We start from the raw sequence: 19,304 nt of genomic DNA on the forward strand, positions 1-19,304 counted from the left end.
TTGATTATTTTTGACACTGGCAACTGGCGCAAAAATCTGCCCCCTGAGTTCTGTACGGCCGGTTTTTAAATATGGCCGCGTTCAGGCAAGCCGGGATAAGAACGGCGCAGACATATTACCTCGTTAACTCGTAAGGCAGTGCCGGAAATGCGGTTGTCCGCGCTCTTTGAAAAGTTCCAGATCCTCGCCGGCCGCCGTTGGCGCTCAAGGAGTCTGCGTGAGAGGCCCAGAAGTAGAACCAATTCACGGAAGTGCAACTTTTCTGAACTCCGATTGATTCAGGTAAAAAAACAGGTCAGTGTGTTTTTGGTCTTGAAACAGGGCCAGGTAGGTGTGTTGACGTGGTGTCGTGAGGACACTGGGAGTTCCTGAGGGGAGCGCCGGGATGGAGATGGTTGAGGGGAAGCGGGTGAGAGGGAGTCTGGTGCGTTTGGTGAGCGCCTTTGTATAAGGATTAAGGAGGCTGCCTCGACTGTCAGAGTACAGCGTCTTTGCGGATCACTGTGCTTGTAAGGAGTGGAGGTAGTATTTACAGTGAATGCAGTGTTGGGTTCCTATACAGGATTTTAATACTGGGCTCTGAAGTTAGAGCCGGGGGATGCGCCTGGTCTAAGTTTCCTGTTAATATGGGCATGAGGGTGGCCTATGTTTGTGGTACAGAGGATTGTGAGGACGAAGTTTTTGAAGCCCTGGACTCCAGGAACCTCGGCTGTTGGGACAGAGGGCAGTGTAGTTCTTCGGCAGTAGTTCGAAAGCCTTGGTTTAGATAATCATATATTTTCTGTTCTCATGCAGTAGTTGGCTAGCTACTGACGGAGGGACTGACTAATCCACCACGCTGCCCATCGGTCTAGGGCTGCTTTCGCGCTGCAAAAGTAGAGTTGAGTCGTTGTGTGTCAGACCTTATGGCATGCAAGACTTCACATACACGCACACTTTCTGCTGTGCTGACAGACTTTCTATTTTGTTAGTTATTAATACGTCTGGCGAAGCGGCCCATATTCCATTTATTAGTTAAGTTCTTGTATGTCCTGGTTGCACAGCTGTTAAGCACTCGGCTACTAACCTTAAGGTTGGCGGTTCGAACATACCATACGCTCTGTGGGAGAAAGCTGTGGCAGTCTGCTTCTGTAAAGATTACAGCCTTGGGAACCCTGTAGGGCCGTTCTTTTCGGTCATATAAGGTCACTGTGAGTTAAACTCAACAACACGCAGTGGGTTTTGTGTGTGTCCATTTCCAGTAAGTAGTGTTAGGAATGTCATGCAGATAAGCTTAGGTATGTGGAGCAATTCTACCAAGGTATGTATGTGAAAGCGCTTGACAGTGTTGATTTTATCTGGGTCATTTCTCCCATCAATTCCTTACGTTCTCTGTATGTGCCACTTCTGTTTCTCTTTTGATCCATTTCACTTAAAAAAAAAAAAAAACAAAAACCAAAGCCATTGCCAGCGAGTCAGTTCCAACGTATAGCAACACTATAGTGCAGAGTAGAACTGGCCCACAGGGTTTCCAAGACTGTTATCTTTACAGAAGCAGAATGCCTGGGGTGCGATGGATAGCTTTTGTGTGGCCTTTCTTGCCATGGTCTTGTAACTCCCACCTAAGTGATTGGGTGGGACCATACAAATAAGGTCTGTGGAACCCTAATGAAGGGATTCATCAGTTTTGTCATCTGGCTAGGCTTAAAATGAGCCATCCAAGAGGAGGGAAGGAGAGGATCTCACCACTGCCAAGGAAGAAGGTCCAAGAGTGGAGCGTGTCCTTTGGACTTGGGATCCCTGTGCTGAGAAGCTCCTGGAACCAGGAGACAGAGAGCTGTAAACCCTCAAGATGGCAAGAAGCGGTGGCAGAGAAACAGCGGCAGGAGCGACCAACAGCAGATGGTGTCGGCTTCCCAGCCCAAGGAGTGAGAAAGCTGAGTGCCTTTGGGCAGGAGGCCTGCTGGTGGAGTAGGGTGCTTCCAGGCACTTGGTGGAGTTAGGTTTGCTGGCCTATGGAGGCATACTGGCAGAGTAGGGTGCCTTTGTAACCCTTATTGGCAGAGCTGAAAGAGCTTTGTAACACTTGCCTGAGCTGGGCAGAGGTCAAGGGCCAGGGAGAGGCCTACCTGTGAGCACGCTGGGAAGAACCTATCCTGATGGAAGAACTATATCCTGAGTGTTCGTCAACCAGAATTGTAACCTGTTACTTCCCTAATAAACCCCCATAATTGTGAGTATTGTCTGTGAGTTCTTTGTGGCCATTGCAATGAATTATTGAACCCAGCAGAGAAGTAGAGAGCACTGTGGGAGGGATGGTTGGTGTCAGAATTGGTAAAGATGGCAGAGAGAGGAGGCATGTCTGACCTCCACTTCATAGGAATCAACCTCAGGCTGTTGATCTTGATTCTCCTTCTCTTTATGAAGTTAGAGGAGGTTAGACACCACCCCCATGCCATTTTTACAGTTGATTGTAGAAGGATTTTTTTAAAAATTATTATTTTTGTTTTATTGTTGTACTTTAAGTAAAAGTTTACAATTCAAGTTAGTCTCTCATACAAAAGTTTATACATACATTGTTATGTGACCCTAATTGCTCTCCCTATACTGCGACAGCACACTCCTCCTTTCCACCCCTGATCTCCCGTGTCTATTCAACCAGCTCCTGACCCTGTCTGCCTTCTCATCTCACTTCCTGACAGAAGCTGCTCATTTAGTCTCATGTATCTACTTGAGCTAAGAAGCACACTCTTCACAAGTGTCATTTTATGTCCCACAGTCCAGTCCAATCTTTGTCTGAAGAGTTGGCCTCAGGAATGGTTTTAGTTCTGGGTTGACAGAGAGTTTGGGGGCCATGCTTTCTGGGGTTCCTCCAGTTTCAGTTAGACCATTAAGTAGAAGAAGGATTCTTTACAGTGGCTCCAAACTCGGGAAAGCATGGGACTTTGTAAGAGAAAGAACGAAGGGCCTTGGGATGTCAGACTTTTGATTCTTAGATGGTTATTTTGGTCGTTGTTACCTGTAATGACTGAAAGGAAAGTTATGCTGCAGCTAAGGGAGAATGGCTTTGGGCAAAGGCAAGGCCGGTTAAATGGGATGATTGATAGGGGACCGAGTCTTCTGGTTCCACCCAGACGGAGGCCCAAGGCCGTATGAATGAGAATATAGTCAATGGGTGGAGAAGATGCAACTGGAATATTTTAAAAAGGGTTATGTTTTTTGGATTATGTGTTTAATTAAATGTACTATGGATATTGAATGTTTCTTCTACATATTGTAAAGCAGACATAAATGCATGATAAACCCAAAAACCAAACCCGATGCCTTCAAGTCGATTCCGACTCATAGCGACCCTATGGAACAGAATAGAACTGCCCCATAGGGTTTCCAGGGAGCAACTGGTGGATCCAAACTGCTGACCTTTTGGTTAGCAGCCGAGCTCTAAACCACTGCGCCAGCAGAGCTCCAAATATATGATAGATAGGAATATTGGGTATTATAGATTATGGAGAGCTTGTAACTCTGCCCTCAGCCAATACTTGATTGGATATGCTAAAAAGGGAACTAGAGTTTGCCTGAAAGAAACACAGCCTGTTGGTTTAAATGCAGTAGCCCTGTGTGTAGAGTATTGGGGCCTTAGGTCAAAAGCCTGAGCCCCACCCAGGAAACTTATATTTGTAAAGACATGGAGAACCACCTAGAACTGCTGAGAGAATAGATGATTTGCATTTGAAGGAATGACCTGCTGAAAAATAAATGACTGTTTTGCTTTTTCAATTTCGAGCAGGTAGTTTGCCATTGGCTACATCGAGGAAGGAAAAGTTAGTGCCCATCAGAAGGAACTGCCTTCCAGGACTGGACGTTAAAGGGAGCCAGCAAGTAGATAGCTTGATCGACTCGCTTGTGGTGACCACCTGGGTCCACTCATGAGTGGAAGTCGGAGAAACGCAGCAATGAAGAGATGGGCTGAATTTGGACATGTTCCATTGGCACTCGTCAGCCTAGCCCCCAGGGGCTAAGGATGAGAGAGAAAAAGGGCTGGCTGATCAGAAGTAAAGGGAGTTGTGTGGACTCCTATCTCATGTAATTTGGCGATGTTATCAAGACAGACCAGTCCATGGAGAAAGACATCATGCTTGGTAAAGCAGAAGGTCAGTGAAAAAGAGGAAGACCTTCAGCGAGATGGATTGACACGGTGGTTGCCACAGTGGGCTGAAACATAGCAAAGATTGTGAGGATGGTGCAGGACCGGGCAGTATTTCGTTTTGTTTTACATAGGGTCGCTATGAGTCGGACCTGACTTGGCGGCACCTAACAACAAACAACATTTTCAATGAGTATAAATAGATTATATATAATCCATTTTTTAAAATAAGGATTGGTTTGCTCAATATCATAGTTGTGAGAGTCATTCATGTTATTATACATAGATGTATTTACTTTGCTCTGAAATGGTAGTTAGCAAACTTATTCTGTGAATGGCTACTTAGTAAATACTTTAGGATTTACTGGCCACATAAAGTCTCTCATGTAGAATTCTTTGCTTTTGTGTTGTTTTTTAACAAACCTTTGAAAATAATGTACAAGGCATTCTTGGTTTGCAGGTTGGCCAGAGGCTTTAGTTGCTTGTCTTAGGCTGGGTTCTCTAGAGAAGCAAAACCAATAAAGCATATAAGTGTATATATAGAGATTTATATCGAGGAAATGGCTCACACAGTTGTAGATGCTGGAATGTCTCAAGTCCGTGGGTCAGGATAGAGGCTTCTCTTGATTCACATAGCCACAGGGGCTGGCAAACCCAAGATCAGCAGGTCAGAGAGCAGGGCTGTCACTCACAGGCTGTTAAGATTGACAGATCCCAAGATCGGCAGGCAAGTTGCTAGCTCACATCCCAAGAACTGGAGGTCAGACGAACAGGAGCCAGCTGCAGGATCCAGAATGAGCAAAAGGCCCTGAGCATTGCCAGAAAATCCACTTATATATTTGATGCAGGCCACATGCTCGAGGAAACTCCCTTTCAACTGACTGGCTGCTGCCAGCAGATCCTATCATGGAGGTGATCACATTATATCAAATCTCATCATAGAAGTGATCACATTATATCAAATCTCATCATAGAAGTGATCACAACATCATACGACTGCCAAACCACTGAGAATCGTGGCCCAGCCAAGTTGACACACAACCTTAACCATCACATTGCTCTACAGCATTCCATTGTTTATATATATAGCATTTTTTTCTGTTATTAAAGTGCATTTGTATTGTTTGAAGTTTAGATTAATAAAAATGATTCTCCTTTGAAAGTATTAGTAGATGTTTTATAGTTCTGTGGTGTGATGGATCGCTTTTGTGTGGCCTTTCTCGCCATGGTCTTGTAACTCCCACTCAAGTGATTGGGTGTGACTGTGCAAATAATGTAACTGTGGCCCACCAAAGGGATTGGTCAGTTTTGCCATGCAGCATGAGCCGTTCCTGAGGCGGGAAGGAGAGGCTGTCACCACTACCAAGGAAGAAAGGCCAAGAGCAGAGTGCATCCTTTGGACCTGGAATCCCTGCACTGAGAGAAGGTCCTGGAACCAGGAGACCTAGAGAGAGAGAGGGAGAGAGCTGTAACAATGAAGACAGCGAGAAGCAGTGGCAGAGAAACAGCGGCAGGAGAGATTGGCAGAAGACGGCATGGTGGGCTTCCTGGTCCACGGAGCAAGAAAGCTGAGTGCCTTTGGACAGGTGGCTTGCTGGCAGAGTGGGATGCCTCTGGGCCCTTGTTAGAGCTGGGTGTGTGGACCCATGGAGCTGGAGCCTTTGGGCCTGAGCTTACCGGCAGAGCTAAAAGAGCTTTGTAACACTTGTCGAGCATGGCAGAGGCCAAGGGGCCAGAGAAGTGTGTGCCTGCAGACACAGTTCTTTTTGGCCATTGCAGTGAATTATCGAATCCAGCAGAGAAGTAGTGCCATGGGAGCGACAGTTGGTGTCAGAGTTGGTAAAGATGGCATAGAGAGGAGGTATGTCTGACCTCTGCCACATATGAATCAGCCTTGGGCTGTTGATCTTGATAATCTTTTCCCCTTGTGAAGTTAGAGGAGGTCAGACACAGGTCCCACACCATTTTTATGCTGCCACATCTTTCTGCCACAGAGCAGCTAGTGGGTTTGAACCACCAACCTTTCAGTTAACCACTGTGCTACCAGGGCTCCTTTCCCTCTTACTAAGACTGTGTATATTTTATTAATCTTATCAGAGAACAAACTTTTCATGTTTTGGGGCTCATCATTTTGCTTTTGGTATTTGGGGCTCTTCCATTTCTTTAATTTTTCTAAATTCATCTTTTTTAAAAATTTACAACTTATTTAGTATAAAGGCAATATATATCTAACAAACCACAGCACCAGATAAGAAATAGAACATTGTCAGTACCCAAGTGGTTATAGCAAGCACTGCAGGATTTTCATTATAATTTTACCCTGTAGTTAGTTATTCCTAATCATTATTATTTAGTTTTCTCTATATTCAACTGCTTGGTTTATAATTGGGAAAGATGTGCATCAGGGTTGTATCCTTTCGCTATGCTTAGTCAGTCTGTTTGCTGAGCAGTTAATCTGAGAAGGTGGACTATATTAAGAATGTAGCGTCAGGATTGAAGGAAGACTCATTAACAACCTGTGATACGCAGATGACACAACCTTGCTTGCTGAAAGTGAAGAGGACTTGAAGCACTTGCAGATGAAGATCAGAGACTACAGCTTTCAGTATGCATTACAGCTCAACATAAAACAAAAATCATCACAACTGGACCAATTAGCAACATCATGATAAATGGAGAAAGATTGAAGTTGTCAAGGATTTCATCTTACTTGGATCCACAAATCAACGCCCTTGGAAGCAGCAGTCAAGAAATCAAATGATGTATTGCATTGGGCAAATCTGCTGCAAAAGACCTCTTCAAAGTGTTGAAAAGCAAAGAAGTCACTTTGAGGACGAAGGTGCACCTCACCCAAGCCATAATATTTTCAGTCGCCTCCTATACATGCAAAAGCTGGACAATGAATAAGGAAGACCAAAGAAGAATTGACGCATTTGAATTATGGTGTTGGTGAAGAATACTGACTATACCATGAACTGCCTAAAGAACGAAAGAAGTCTGTCTTGGAGGAAGTACAGCCAGAATTCTTGGCAGCGAGGATAGTGAGGCAGGTTCAAATGTGCATTTATTATGGGAAGTGTCTTAGGCTGGGTTCTCTACAGAAGCAAAACCAGTGAAGAGTCCTATGTGTATATATATGTAGAGAGGTTTATATCAAGAAAATGGCTCACATGGTTGTAGAGGCTGGAAAGTCCCAAGTTCATGGGTCAGGCTGGAGGCTTCTCCTGACTCATGTAGCTGCAGGGGCTGGTGAACCCAAGATCACAGGCTCACAGGGTGCGAGGCTGACAAATCCCAAGACTGGCAGGTAAGCTGCTAGCTCAGTTCCCAAGAACTGGAGGTCAGATGAATAGGAGCTAGCTGCAGGATCCAGAGCAAGCAAAAGCCCCCGAGCCATGCCAGAAAGTCCGTCTATATTATATGTAGGCCACACCCCTAAGGAAACTACTTTTCCATTTATTGGCTACTCACAGCGGGTCTCATCGTGGAGGTGATCACATTATATCAGATGTCATCACAGGGGTGATTTCATCATTATATGACTGCCAGAGTACATGATAACTGCCAAAGCACTGAGAATCATGGCCCAGCCAAGCTGACACACAACCTTACCATCACAGGGGGATATATACCTAGATGTGTATCTCAGACTTATATTGTTATTTCAAAGTGTGTGTATAATTTGAACCTAATAGATTATGCCTAAGTGTTTTCTAAAGTGGTTGTATCCTTTATAGTTCCTTCATGAGACTAGTCTTCACTTTATAATTAGTGTTTTATTTGGCATGTTTAAAATATATTTCCATACCCTAATGTAAACTTATCTTCTTAAAATTTGATTGATTTGCCATTCTCATTGAGAGTCATACTTGACTTTGAATTGATAGTTTTGTATGTTATGAGGTAGGTATCAAGCTTATTTTTTTCTTTCACAGATGTATCTTATTGTCCAAGCACCATTTTTCAAAAAGATATGTTTTACCCATATCTCTGCAAATCCTGAATGTTTGGTTTTATTGCCCCTAGGTGTAAAATGTTCTGGGGGCACCAAATAAAGGGACAGTCGACAGTATTGAGGGCTTTGGGTTAAGGTGAGTGCCAGGATCAGTGATAGCATCTGGGTATAGAGATAATATACTACTCGTACTGAATTTTTCCTTCAGCCTACAGGTCCTGACTCCCCAGCAACATGAGAGTCAATTGAAGGAAGGAAGAAGAGATTGAAGGATTTGAGTATTATTTCTGGGGACACCATTCCTGAGAGAGTGAGATTTCTGAACAGAAATTAGAGCTGATCCAGAAAACAGAAAGACAGAGCATCTCAGTTGCTGGCAATGTCCCAAGAACAAAAGAAAATGGTCAAGGTGCAGGTGACTTTTGGTTTATTTTATGGTTTGCTTTGTTCCCTAATGGATTTGTAGAGACCTGTAAAATATCAGAGCAGTTATCTGAAAAGTATAAATTTGGAAAAGTAGAAGCTGGAGAGAAATAAACTTAGACTCTGACTTCAACATCAGGCAAAGTAGGATCACAAATATATTATTCATGGGAGTAAGACTAAATTATTGGCGTTGAACAGAGTGTATGATTGGAGAATCCTTTGGGTTACATTAGTTGTCAACTTGCTTTTAATATTGCTCTGGCCAACAGAAGAGAATCATAATTTAAATGCTATGCCCAGTTTTTGAGGAGAAGGGAGGTAAGTTCCTCTTAGGATTTCAGTATTTCATGGGACTTTTGTCTGAGTAAGCTTCTTTAATGTTTCTTCCTGGAGATGATGTGGTGGACAGCGTCCTGAAAAGCAGTATTCTCATAAATGCAAAAGCAGGTTTACCGTGGCTGTTTCTTCCATGGTTCAGAATAGACCAAGCAAACTCATCTGAGGGACAAATGGGGAAGAGTCTGATTTCAAGCTCGCTTGCTTGGTTGTGGGCAGGATTCAGTTCCATGAGAGCCTGGGTTACTCTCTGTTGGCCAGAGGGAGCCCACTGTTACTTGCCACGTGGACTTCCCCACCATGGCAGCTTGCTTCGTGAATACCAGTGTAAAATGGTAGTAATAGTAATAGTGTCATAACCTGTCTAACTTCAAGGAAGTTAAATGCCCAAGGCTGATCCTTATGAGGTGGAAGTCAGATATACCTTCACTCTTTAATCTTTTTAACAATTCTAACACCAGCCATCCCTCCCACAGCACTCTCTACTGCTCTTCTGGATTCGATATAATCCATTGCAATGGCCACACAGAACTCACAGATCATAATTACAGTTAAGTGGTTTATTAAGGAAGCAACAAGGTACAACTTGGGATCAGGGTTGTAAAAAATGGCATGAGGGTACCTGACCTCTTAATGTAACTTCACAAAGGGGGAGAATCAGCTTCAACCCAAAGCTGATTCCTATGAGGTGGAGGTCAAATATACCTCTACCCTCTGATCTTTTTACAAATTCTGAAATCAGCCGTCCCTCTCACGGTACTCAGCTTCTCTGCTGAGTTCGATAATTCTTTGTAATGGCCACACAGAACTCACAGACAATACTTAGCGATTATGTGGTTTATTAGGGAAGTACTGGTTACAATTCAGGATCAGGAACAACTCAGAATACAGTTCTTGGATCAGGACAGCTTCTTCTCAGCCTTGACCACAAGCACGTCTCTCTGGCCCTCGGCCTCTAGCCCCTGTGACCTGACCTATGCCCCGCACAGGCAAGTATTAGCAAGTGCGGTGAGATGAGTCATTTTTATATGGCCTTTCTTGCCACGGTCCTTTGGCTCCTACAAAATGATTGAGTGGGACTATGCAGATAAGATGCTTGTGACCCACCAAGGAGGTTGGACTGTTTGCTAATAATGCAAATAAGGTGCATGAAATCCTATGGGAGTGAGGCCATGCAAATAAGGTGTATGCAACCCTAATGAGGGAATTGGTTAATTTTGCCATCCTGCAAGGCTTAAAAGAGAAGCCACCCAGAGGAGACTGGGATCCTCACTGCCACCAAGAAGAATATATGGGAGCTCTGCACATCCTTTGGACAGGGGGTCCCTGTGCTGAGAACCACCTGTACCCAGGAAACAGAAAGAGCTGTAACACTGAAGATGATGCAGAATGGTGAGAAGCAGCAGCAGAAAAACAGTGCAGGCAGAACCAGGAAACTGGCACAGTATTGCTTGATGGGCTTCCTGGTCCACTGATCAAGGCAGCTGCAGTGGGTGAGCTGACCCATGGAGCTAGAGAGCTGAGCAACCTTGGACAGGACGCTTTCCAGTGGAGTAGGGTGCCTCTGAGCACTTACTGGCAGAACTAAAGAGCTTTGTAACACTTGCCAAAGCAGGGCAGGGAGCCGAAGGCCAGAGGGAGGCCTGCCTGCAGGCGCGGCTGAGAACCAGCTGTCCCGACTGAAGAACTATCCTGAGTCATTCCTGATCTTGAGTTGTAAACTGTTCCTTCTGTAATAAATCCCGTAATCATGAGTATGCTCTGTGAGGTCTGTGTGGCCATTGCAATGAATTATCGAACCTAGCAGAGAAGAAGGGAGTGCTGTGGGAAAACAGCTGGTGTTAGAATTTGTAAAATGGTTGGAGAGAGGAGGTATGTTTGGCCTCTGCTTTATAAGAATCAGCCTTGGGCTGATATTGATGGTGATTCTCTCTCTTACCCTTTATGAAGTTAGATGAGAAAGTCAGATGATGCCATCACACAATTTTTACACCAGGCCTTTAACTCTGTCAGTAAGTGCCCACACACACCCCTAATATGCCAGGAAACACCCTGCTCAAAAGCGCCCAGCTCTCTCTCCATGGGTTGGTGAGTCTAACTTATCAGATTAAGCGTCTGGAGGCCGTCTACTCCTCTAGCAAGCCTCCTGCCTAAAGGAGCCCAGCCCTTTCACTCTGTGGGTCAGCATGCCCACTATAGTCGCCTTGCTGTGTAGGCTGGGGAGCCCACTACACTGTCTCCTGCTGGTCTCCGTTTCTCTACCATGTTTGCCGCCACTTCTCTCTGTCTTGTGCTGTCTACAGTGTTACAGTTTTCTATGTCTCCTGGGCTAGGAGGTTCTCAGCACAGAGACCCCAGGTCCAAAGGACATGCTCCACTCCTGGCTCTTCTTTCTTGATGGTAGTGAGGTCCCCTCTCTGCTTTGGGATTAACTCTCTTTTAAGCCTCACATGATGACAAAACTGACCAATCCCTTCATTAGGGTTCTATACACCTTATTTGCATGGTCCCACCCCCCACAGTGGTGCCATGCACCTTATTTACATTATCAGCAAGCTGTCCAATCCCCTTGGTGAGCCACAAGCACCTTATTTTCATAACCCCACCCAGTCATTTTGTAGATGTAAAAACAGCATGGGGGCAGTGTCTGGCCTCCTCTAAATTCAAAAGGGAGAAAGAATCAGTGTCAGCGGCCCAAGGCTGATTCCTCTGAGGTGGAGGTCAGATATGGCTCCTCTTTCCGCCGTCTTTACTAATTCTGACACTAACCATCCCTTCCACAGCACTCTCTACTTCTCTGTTGTGTTAGATAATGCATTGCAATGGCCACACAGAACTCACAGACCATACTCATGATTATAGGGTTTATTAGGGAAGTAACACGTTACAGTCAAGGCTCAGGAACACTCAAGGATACAGTTCTTCCATCATGACAGCCTCTTCTCAGCTGTGCTCACAGGTAGCATCTCCCTGACCTAGGCCTTTGCCCAAAGGCACTCATCTTTCTCTCTCTGTGGGTCAGGAAGCCCACTGTGCCATCTCCTGCTGCCAGGTCTCTGCTGCTGGCTCTTTGCTGTTGCTTCTCGCTGCCTTTAGTAATACAATTCTCTCTCTGTCTCCCAGTTCTGGGAGCTTCCCAGCGCGGGAATCCAGTTCCAGAGGACGCACTGGCTCTTCTCCTTGATGGTGGTAGGATTCTTTCCTGCCTCTGGGATGGCTCACTTTAAGCCCAGTAAGATGGTAAAACTGACCAATCCCTTTGATGGGCCACAATTACCCTATCACACAGTCCTGCCCAATCAATTTGGGTGGGAGTTACAAGACCATGGCTAGAAAGGCCACATAAAAATAATCAGTCACACCACAGGCCACCCCTTGGCTTTTCTAGCTATGGTTCTTTCATACTTGGACGATAACTTTCTCCTCTCAATCATTTTACCAGTACAGAACAGTCATTAACAATCCTTCAATAGGGCAGAGAGTCCACAGGGTGAGATACTCAGGTACCAGCCATTCAGGTCTGCTGTGGATTTCCATCTGATGTGGTCAGGTTCTCCAAAAGTTGTTTCAGGTTCACCCTTTCTAGCCTTTGATAAAATTTAACTGGGAGATTTTTCTCTTCCTCTGAGCCTCTTGAGATGTCAGCATAGTAAAACCTTTAATGGACATTAGGTTTGGCCACTGACTCCAGTCCAACAGTGTCTCCACCTTAGTCCACTCTTTTCAGTTACAACTTCTACAGTTTAAGTTTTTACAATCACAGTTAAGCCTGTTAACAGTAAATACATCTCTACCCCAGAGACCCACCAGGAAAAGATGAATCTATTCAGTGGGGAATCCTCTCTTAGTCCCCTTCATTTTGAGTATAGCCATACTCATGAAAATATGTAAGCCAGCCACTTCATGCCTTTATCTCCCACTGTTTTAGACAGCCAGTGTTGACATTGCTCCGCCCTATCAAACCAGTACTCTGAGGAGACAAGCATATTCCAATCCAATATTTTTGTTACAACATCCAGCATTTATTTCCATCACATATTCAGGTCTGGTTTACAACACCTGATAGGGAAAACATTCCTTTAGTTAGATAAATAGAGTCCATTCAGATAAACACTTAGCCCTTTGGAACATTTTGGTTTCATCTTCTGTTTTCCACCCTCTGACTGTCTTATACATTTCTGAGCATATGGTCTTAGGTCTCTGTCTGGGTCAAACCAGAAGACCCTGGCCCCTATCAGTCATCTTGCCTAACCTCCTGGGCTATCACCCCAAGTCACTCCAGATGCAGCTTTCCTAACCACTGTTGCAGCATAACAACCAGCAATACGGAAATAACGTCTAATACGTAATCTAGTCACGGAATGACATTGTGTTACCTTTGGCCCATTCTATTAGATAGGAGGAACTAGGCCAGCCCATACTCAAGAGTAGGGAACTGTACAAAGGTATCAATATGACCATGTGGCTATCTTAGAATATGCCTGCCACAGGTCTTTCGTTCTGTAAAAAAATTATTTTTTTAGGACAGAGTAAGATATTTGGCTCTTTCTTCTCCCTTGCTCTATTTTTCAGAAGTTATGGATAGGCATGTGTTAGACATTCTCACTCTATCCATGTTACCTAATCTCTCCTTTATATTGTCTCTCTCTGCTAGATTTTGTGTAATTTCTTCAATTCTGCATTACAGTTGACTAATATCTCTTTAGTGTATTTGATATGCTGTTAACTTGTCTGTTAATATATATACAGACATGTATTTGTGAGTGTGTGTATGTGTATATATATGTGTTTATAAATGTGAGATTTTTTTACCTTAGGAAGACAATTTCACTACTGTATATTATAGAAAATTAATGGATGGATTATTGAATGTACATATTCAAAGTATTTTGTTAGGATTTTGCTTTTTCTATAAGATATTTAAAAAAAAAAAAAACCTAGGTATATAGATGCAGCAGTTTATATAGAGGAAATGAGCAGAAAAACTTCCTTCACATTTCATCCATATCATCAAATGGAAATCAGTTCATTAAACAGGACCCTCTTAATACAGGAATCACTGACATTCAGCGATGTGGCTGTGAAGTTCACCTGGGAGGAGTGGCAGCTCCTGGATCCTGCTCAGAAGGACCTGTACTGGGACGTGATATTGGAGAACTATAGCAACCTTGTGTCCATTGGTGAGGACAATTCTCCTGTCATTGTCCTTTGCTTTCTCAGCTGCTGAAACCTTTGGAGTGTCAGTGGTGCTCGAAAGTGATGGGTCTCAGTTCACTCTCTGGCCCTAGATAAGTGGGTATATTCTTTCTACTTTTGACAGAAAAACCTTTACTTTGTAAGTTTGAAATTTGTTTTTTCGCAAGTAAAACATTCTGCAATCTTCACAAACCCAAGGCCAACTTGGTGTGTCTAAGATTCTGTGCTTTCTCATGAACAGGGTATCAAGTTAGCAAACCAGATGTGCTCTCTAGGTTGGAACTAGGAGAACAACCATGGACTATATTGTATGAACGCCATAGTGGAATCTTTTCTGGTGAGTGAGCAAAAATGGTAAGAGGGGAAGGCTGTGGAAGTCACATTCAAGTGTGAGAAGGCGTCACATCTGTGAGGGGTGTCTGAGGATACATAAAAGGACCTGCACATGTCCCTCTTTCCACGTGAGACCTCTTTTCCTTTCTAGGAGTTTAGAGAAATATATGCTTCTCTGTATCTTCTGAGATCAGATTCCCTGTTTATTTGATCTACATTTTCTAATTTTCTTCTTTCTAGGATTCTGAAATCTTTGCCTTTTTCATATCCTTGCACCTCTCTTACTCTGAAATTCCACCTTCCAGGCCTCCCTCCAAAGAGAGAACTTTGAATTAGTAACTGTCCTCAGAGTACAGCACCTTCCTCCCCCATTGAGTAATACAGATTTCCCTTCTTAGCATCCACCCCAACCTTGGATGTTATGCCTTCACAGTAAAATGGTCTTTTATTGTTCTTTTATATGCTTCCTTAGCTTCTTTTTTTCCCCTACTCTGCAGTTCTCTAAAGGTTCTGATTTCCATTTTCTCATTTGTTCTCCTAACCCTTTAAAGTTTTCTTCATTCTAATGAGTTAATCTTCAGTTTTCAAGAGGAGACTGTCAAATTGACATTTTCCTTGAAATTGTCTAACATAGACTTTTTTGTGTATATTTTACTCATTTTGATGAAACTTCCCTATGAGTTCCTAATATCTGCAAGGAACTAGGATTATCTTCCCGGCCAGAAAACTCCTCTATCAATTTAGGTTATCTTTTAGTACTGTACATCTGAAATTCTAGCCATTCCGGCAGTTACCTTTAATTTTTCCTACCTGCGGGCTCTCTTCTTTAAAGGTCTCTGTTCTTCCTAATGATTTTTTTTAACTAGAAACAGCATTTTTAACATTGTACATTCTCAGTTTTATCATGAACCAGATCATAACTCGTGTACTGAAATGATTATTCTGACTTTAAGAATCAGCCCAAACCTGGTTCTTAAGAGGCTGAGGTCAAACTTAGCCCAACCTTCTCGCTTATATATTATTTCTGACACCAGCCATTCTTTCTCAGCACTCTCTTTTTCTAATGGGTTTTGTAATCCATTGTAGTGGTCAGAGAATTCACTGAAACACCATATCTGCGATAACAACTTTTAATATAACAAAAATGTATATAAACAAAAAAAAAGGTCAAGAAGGGAGAGGGTTGACATGTCGTGGGGTTGTTAACCAGTGTCATAAAACAATATGTGTACTGCTGTTTAATGAGAAACTATTTTTTCTGTAAACCTTCACCTGAAGTGCAATAAAAAAATAAAAATGTATATAAACAAGGTTTATAAACAATGAAATCCATAGGACGAGGTGGGCAAGTGTTTCCTTCACAGAACCTAAACACCTCAAGGGTATCTGCTTACTCTTCCTGACACAGATGTTCACTCTCATCAACCAGGAACTGTCCTTCAATGTCACTCAGCGGGCTCCGCTATCAACTGCTCTTTTAAGCTGGCTCCCAGCTCCTCCTGGTCAGCTCCAGGACAGCTCTTGGATGTTCCCAATTCTTGGGTGGTCCTAGCTACTCTAGGCTGGCCACAACTGTAGGCTGGCTTTACTGCAGCTCCTGGTGCAGAGCTCTCTTAGTGGCATGCCCTCCTCTGTAGGCAGCTCCCTGGTCATGGTGCCCAATCCCTTGGAGTGTTACATGTCCTGGCCAAGTTTTGACCTTTACACTTTGCTGCCACTGTCCAAGTTTGCTTATTTCCACAGCTTCTTATCTCATCGTAGTTGCTTGCTCTGTTGCCGTCACAGCTCCAAGTGTTACAGCTCTCTTACCTGGGTCTGAGAGGGTATCAGCACAAGGCTACCATGTCCAAAGGACGAGCTCACTTATTCCTCTTGGCTCTCTCATCAATCGGGAGGTCCCCCAGAATCCTCAGTGTTTTGCCCTTCATGTAGGCAGTCCTTACAACTGGGCAGGGCTCCACAGGCAGTCCAGGAAAGGGCAGACTGAGCAGGTCTCCCCTACTAATCTGGGTAAAGGTCAGTTACTGAACAGGCTCCACAGCCAAACATAGTAAAGGTCAGACTGGCCATTCTCTGCAGCCAATCCCAGTAAAGAATGGACTGGGCGAAACTCCGCAGCCATTCCGGGTAAGGTCAGTATAATCCTGTTTGTGAAGCTAAGTGTATTCTACTAGTGTCAGACCTTGTTTTACTTCAAGAGTAGGGATGGGATTCAAGATCAGCACAAAACTGATTCCTATGAGGTGGCGGTCAAACATACTTCCATTCTCCATTTTTCATGGTTTCTAACACCAGCCGCTGTCCCACCCATGGTTCTCTATACTTCTCTGCTGGGTTTGATAATTCATTGCGATGGCCACACAGAACTAACAAACCATACTCACTGTAAAAATGGCTGGTCGGCATCTGACCTCTAACTTCACAAGGGGGAGGAGAGAGAATCACCATCACCAACATCAGCCCAAGGCTGATTCCTATGAGATAGAGGTCAGAAATACCTCCTTTCTCCAATCTTTTGCCACTTCTGACATAAGCTGTCCCTGCCAAGGTACTCTCTACTTCTCTTCTGGGTTCAGTGATGCACTGTAATGGCCAAACAGAACTCACAGACCGTACTCACGTTTACTGGGGATTACTAGAGAATTAACAGGTTACACAATTCAGGATCAGGAAGCATGTAGGTAAAGTCTCCCTTCTTCAGTGCAAGATAGCTTGCTAAGCTCCACTTGGCCATACAGAGCTCCTCTCGAGCCCTTCAGGACAGGTTCCTCCGGCCTTTTCATAACAGGCATGTCTGACCTCCGCCTCATAGGAATCAGCCTTTGGCTGTTGATCTTGATTCTCCCCCACCCCTTGTGAAGTTAGAGGAGGTCAGATGCCTCCACCGTGCCATTTTTACAGGTTTCCGAGGTATACAACTTTATGGAATGGAGGCACACTGCCAGTTTTTTTTGCGGCAGGGCATCTGGTGGGTTTGAACCACTGACCTTTTGGTTAGCAGCTGAGGGCTTACCCATTACATCAGCCGAGGTCTTCATACTTACAGTTAGCCATTTATTATAACCAGAGTGGATACAAATGAAGAGACACCTGAGGCGTGGTCTGGGAGAGGTCCCAGCATGACATTTCCATTGTCTCCAGGGATGTCCACCTTCTTCCGTGCATGGATGTTCGCAGCAGTCCAGGAAGCCTCAAACTTCCTTTTTCATGGGCTCTTGCTGCTTTCATTTAATGCTCATGATTGGGGCCTCATTGCATAGGCATCATTGAATGAAAACATGAATATGCATGATTGATTGGATCAAGCCCACCTTGCCGCTTCAGGTTAGTTGACAGGTGTATCTGTTTAGCCCCCAATCGTTTCCATACATTCTAAAGTGTTGCCTTATAGAAGGGCTGTTATATGACAGTCATAAGAAAGAAGGGCACCTTGATTGCTGAAAAAATACCAAGGGCTGACTTTCAAGGGAGGAGCCACGGTGGCTCAATGATTAAGCATTCGGCTGATAACTAGAAGGTTGCTGGTGTGAACCCACATGCTGCTCTGGGAGAGAAAGATGTGCCAGTTTGCTGATTACAGTCTTGGAAACTCTATGGGGCAGTTCTGTTCTGTCCTATAGGGTCATTATGAGTCAGAATCGACTGAAAGGCAATGGGTTTGGGTTTTTCTGTTTTTTTTTGTTTTTTTTTTTTTAAATCTTTTAAGGGATGAAGGCAAAAGCCAAACTGAGTTCTTAGTCCCACACTAATTCTAATCTTTCTCTTAGTTTATTGTAAATATTACCACTGTATTCATTTCAGTCCCTCAGTGGACTTTTCCATTTCCAAAGCTCTAAATGTTAGAATGATTGAAATCTTAGTGTTCATCTTCTTCTAATGTGCATGTTCTCTGAACATGGTCTTATTCTGTTCTCTGTTTTAAAATCATAGTTAAATACTAAAGTTTTCCAAATTGTTACCTCCAGTCAAGATTTATTCGTCTTTCAGATTTCTTCATATCTGAACTTGGATATATAATAACCATCTTGAAGTTGATATGCATCAACGTGTTCTCATAAATATTCTATACATCAGTGATATTCCTCATCTCATGAAAAGACACTGGTGCCCTGTGGCTCAAGTGAAATACTTAGCAGCAACCCTTTATTTCTTGCTTGCTTTTTCCCACCCCGGCAACAGTGAATTCATCAGTGAGCCTTCTCTTTGTTCAAAATGTATCCTCATTTCCTCCATTGCTTGCTGGCCGTCTCATAAAAACCCTTTTCACAATCTGCAGCTACTTTCTTTATGGCTTTCCTTACTTTTTTTCAGTTTACCAAAGTAGAACATAGGCTCCGTAAACATAAGGAATATGTTTATGTATCCCCAGTACCTTTACTATGTACATGTGAAAATTGTTTTATCCCAAAGGTTAACATTCTAAATTCTTCACATATCCAACTATTCCTGGTGAATAGTGGTCTTTCAATAAGAATTTGTGGAAAGAATGAATCCGTCCTTCACCAGATGGGATCAGGAGGCCTTACAACCCCTTTGGTCTATGGATCACTGTCACTTGCTCGTATTTTACATTCTGTGTGTGTTTTACAAGGCCTTTAAAAGAAGCAGCCAAATCTTTTTTTTTTTTTTTTTTATATTGTACTTCAGGTGAAGGCTTACAGAACAAATAGTTTCTCATGAAACAGTATTACACATATTGTTTTATGACACTGGTTAACAACCCCACAACATGTCAACCCTCTAACTTCTCGACCTTTTTTTTTGGTGAAAATACACATTGCCAAAGATACACCATTTCAAAAATTTCTGCATGCACAGTTCAGTGACATTGACTATGCTCTTCCAATTGTGCTGCTATTCTCACTTAAGATGAAGGCTTACAGAACAAAATAGTTTCTCATTTAACAGTTACTACACATGTTGCCCTGTGACAAT

The 19,304-nt window shown here is 43.5% G+C and overlaps 1 protein-coding gene across 2 annotated transcripts in view; it reads left to right on the forward strand.

Moving 5' to 3' along the window:
* The first annotated feature begins 2,778 nt into the window (after positions 1-2,778).
* Positions 2,779-19,304, forward strand: part of LOC101348697 (zinc finger protein 613-like) — a 27,156-nt gene continuing 10,630 nt past the window's right edge. For both annotated transcript variants that reach the window (XM_012557113.2, XM_023736416.1), the window contains exons 1-4: positions 2,779-4,130; positions 8,287-8,493; positions 13,894-14,020; positions 14,278-14,373. In XM_012557113.2, coding sequence (XP_012412567.2) covers positions 8,458-8,493; positions 13,894-14,020; positions 14,278-14,373 — 259 coding nt within the window. In that variant the 5' untranslated portion in view covers positions 2,779-4,130; positions 8,287-8,457. The remainder of the gene's footprint in view (positions 4,131-8,286; positions 8,494-13,893; positions 14,021-14,277; positions 14,374-19,304) is intronic.

Source organism: Trichechus manatus, unplaced genomic scaffold, assembly GCF_000243295.1.
Source record: "Trichechus manatus latirostris isolate Lorelei unplaced genomic scaffold, TriManLat1.0 scaffold00087, whole genome shotgun sequence".
Classification (NCBI taxonomy): Eukaryota; Metazoa; Chordata; class Mammalia; order Sirenia; family Trichechidae; genus Trichechus; species Trichechus manatus.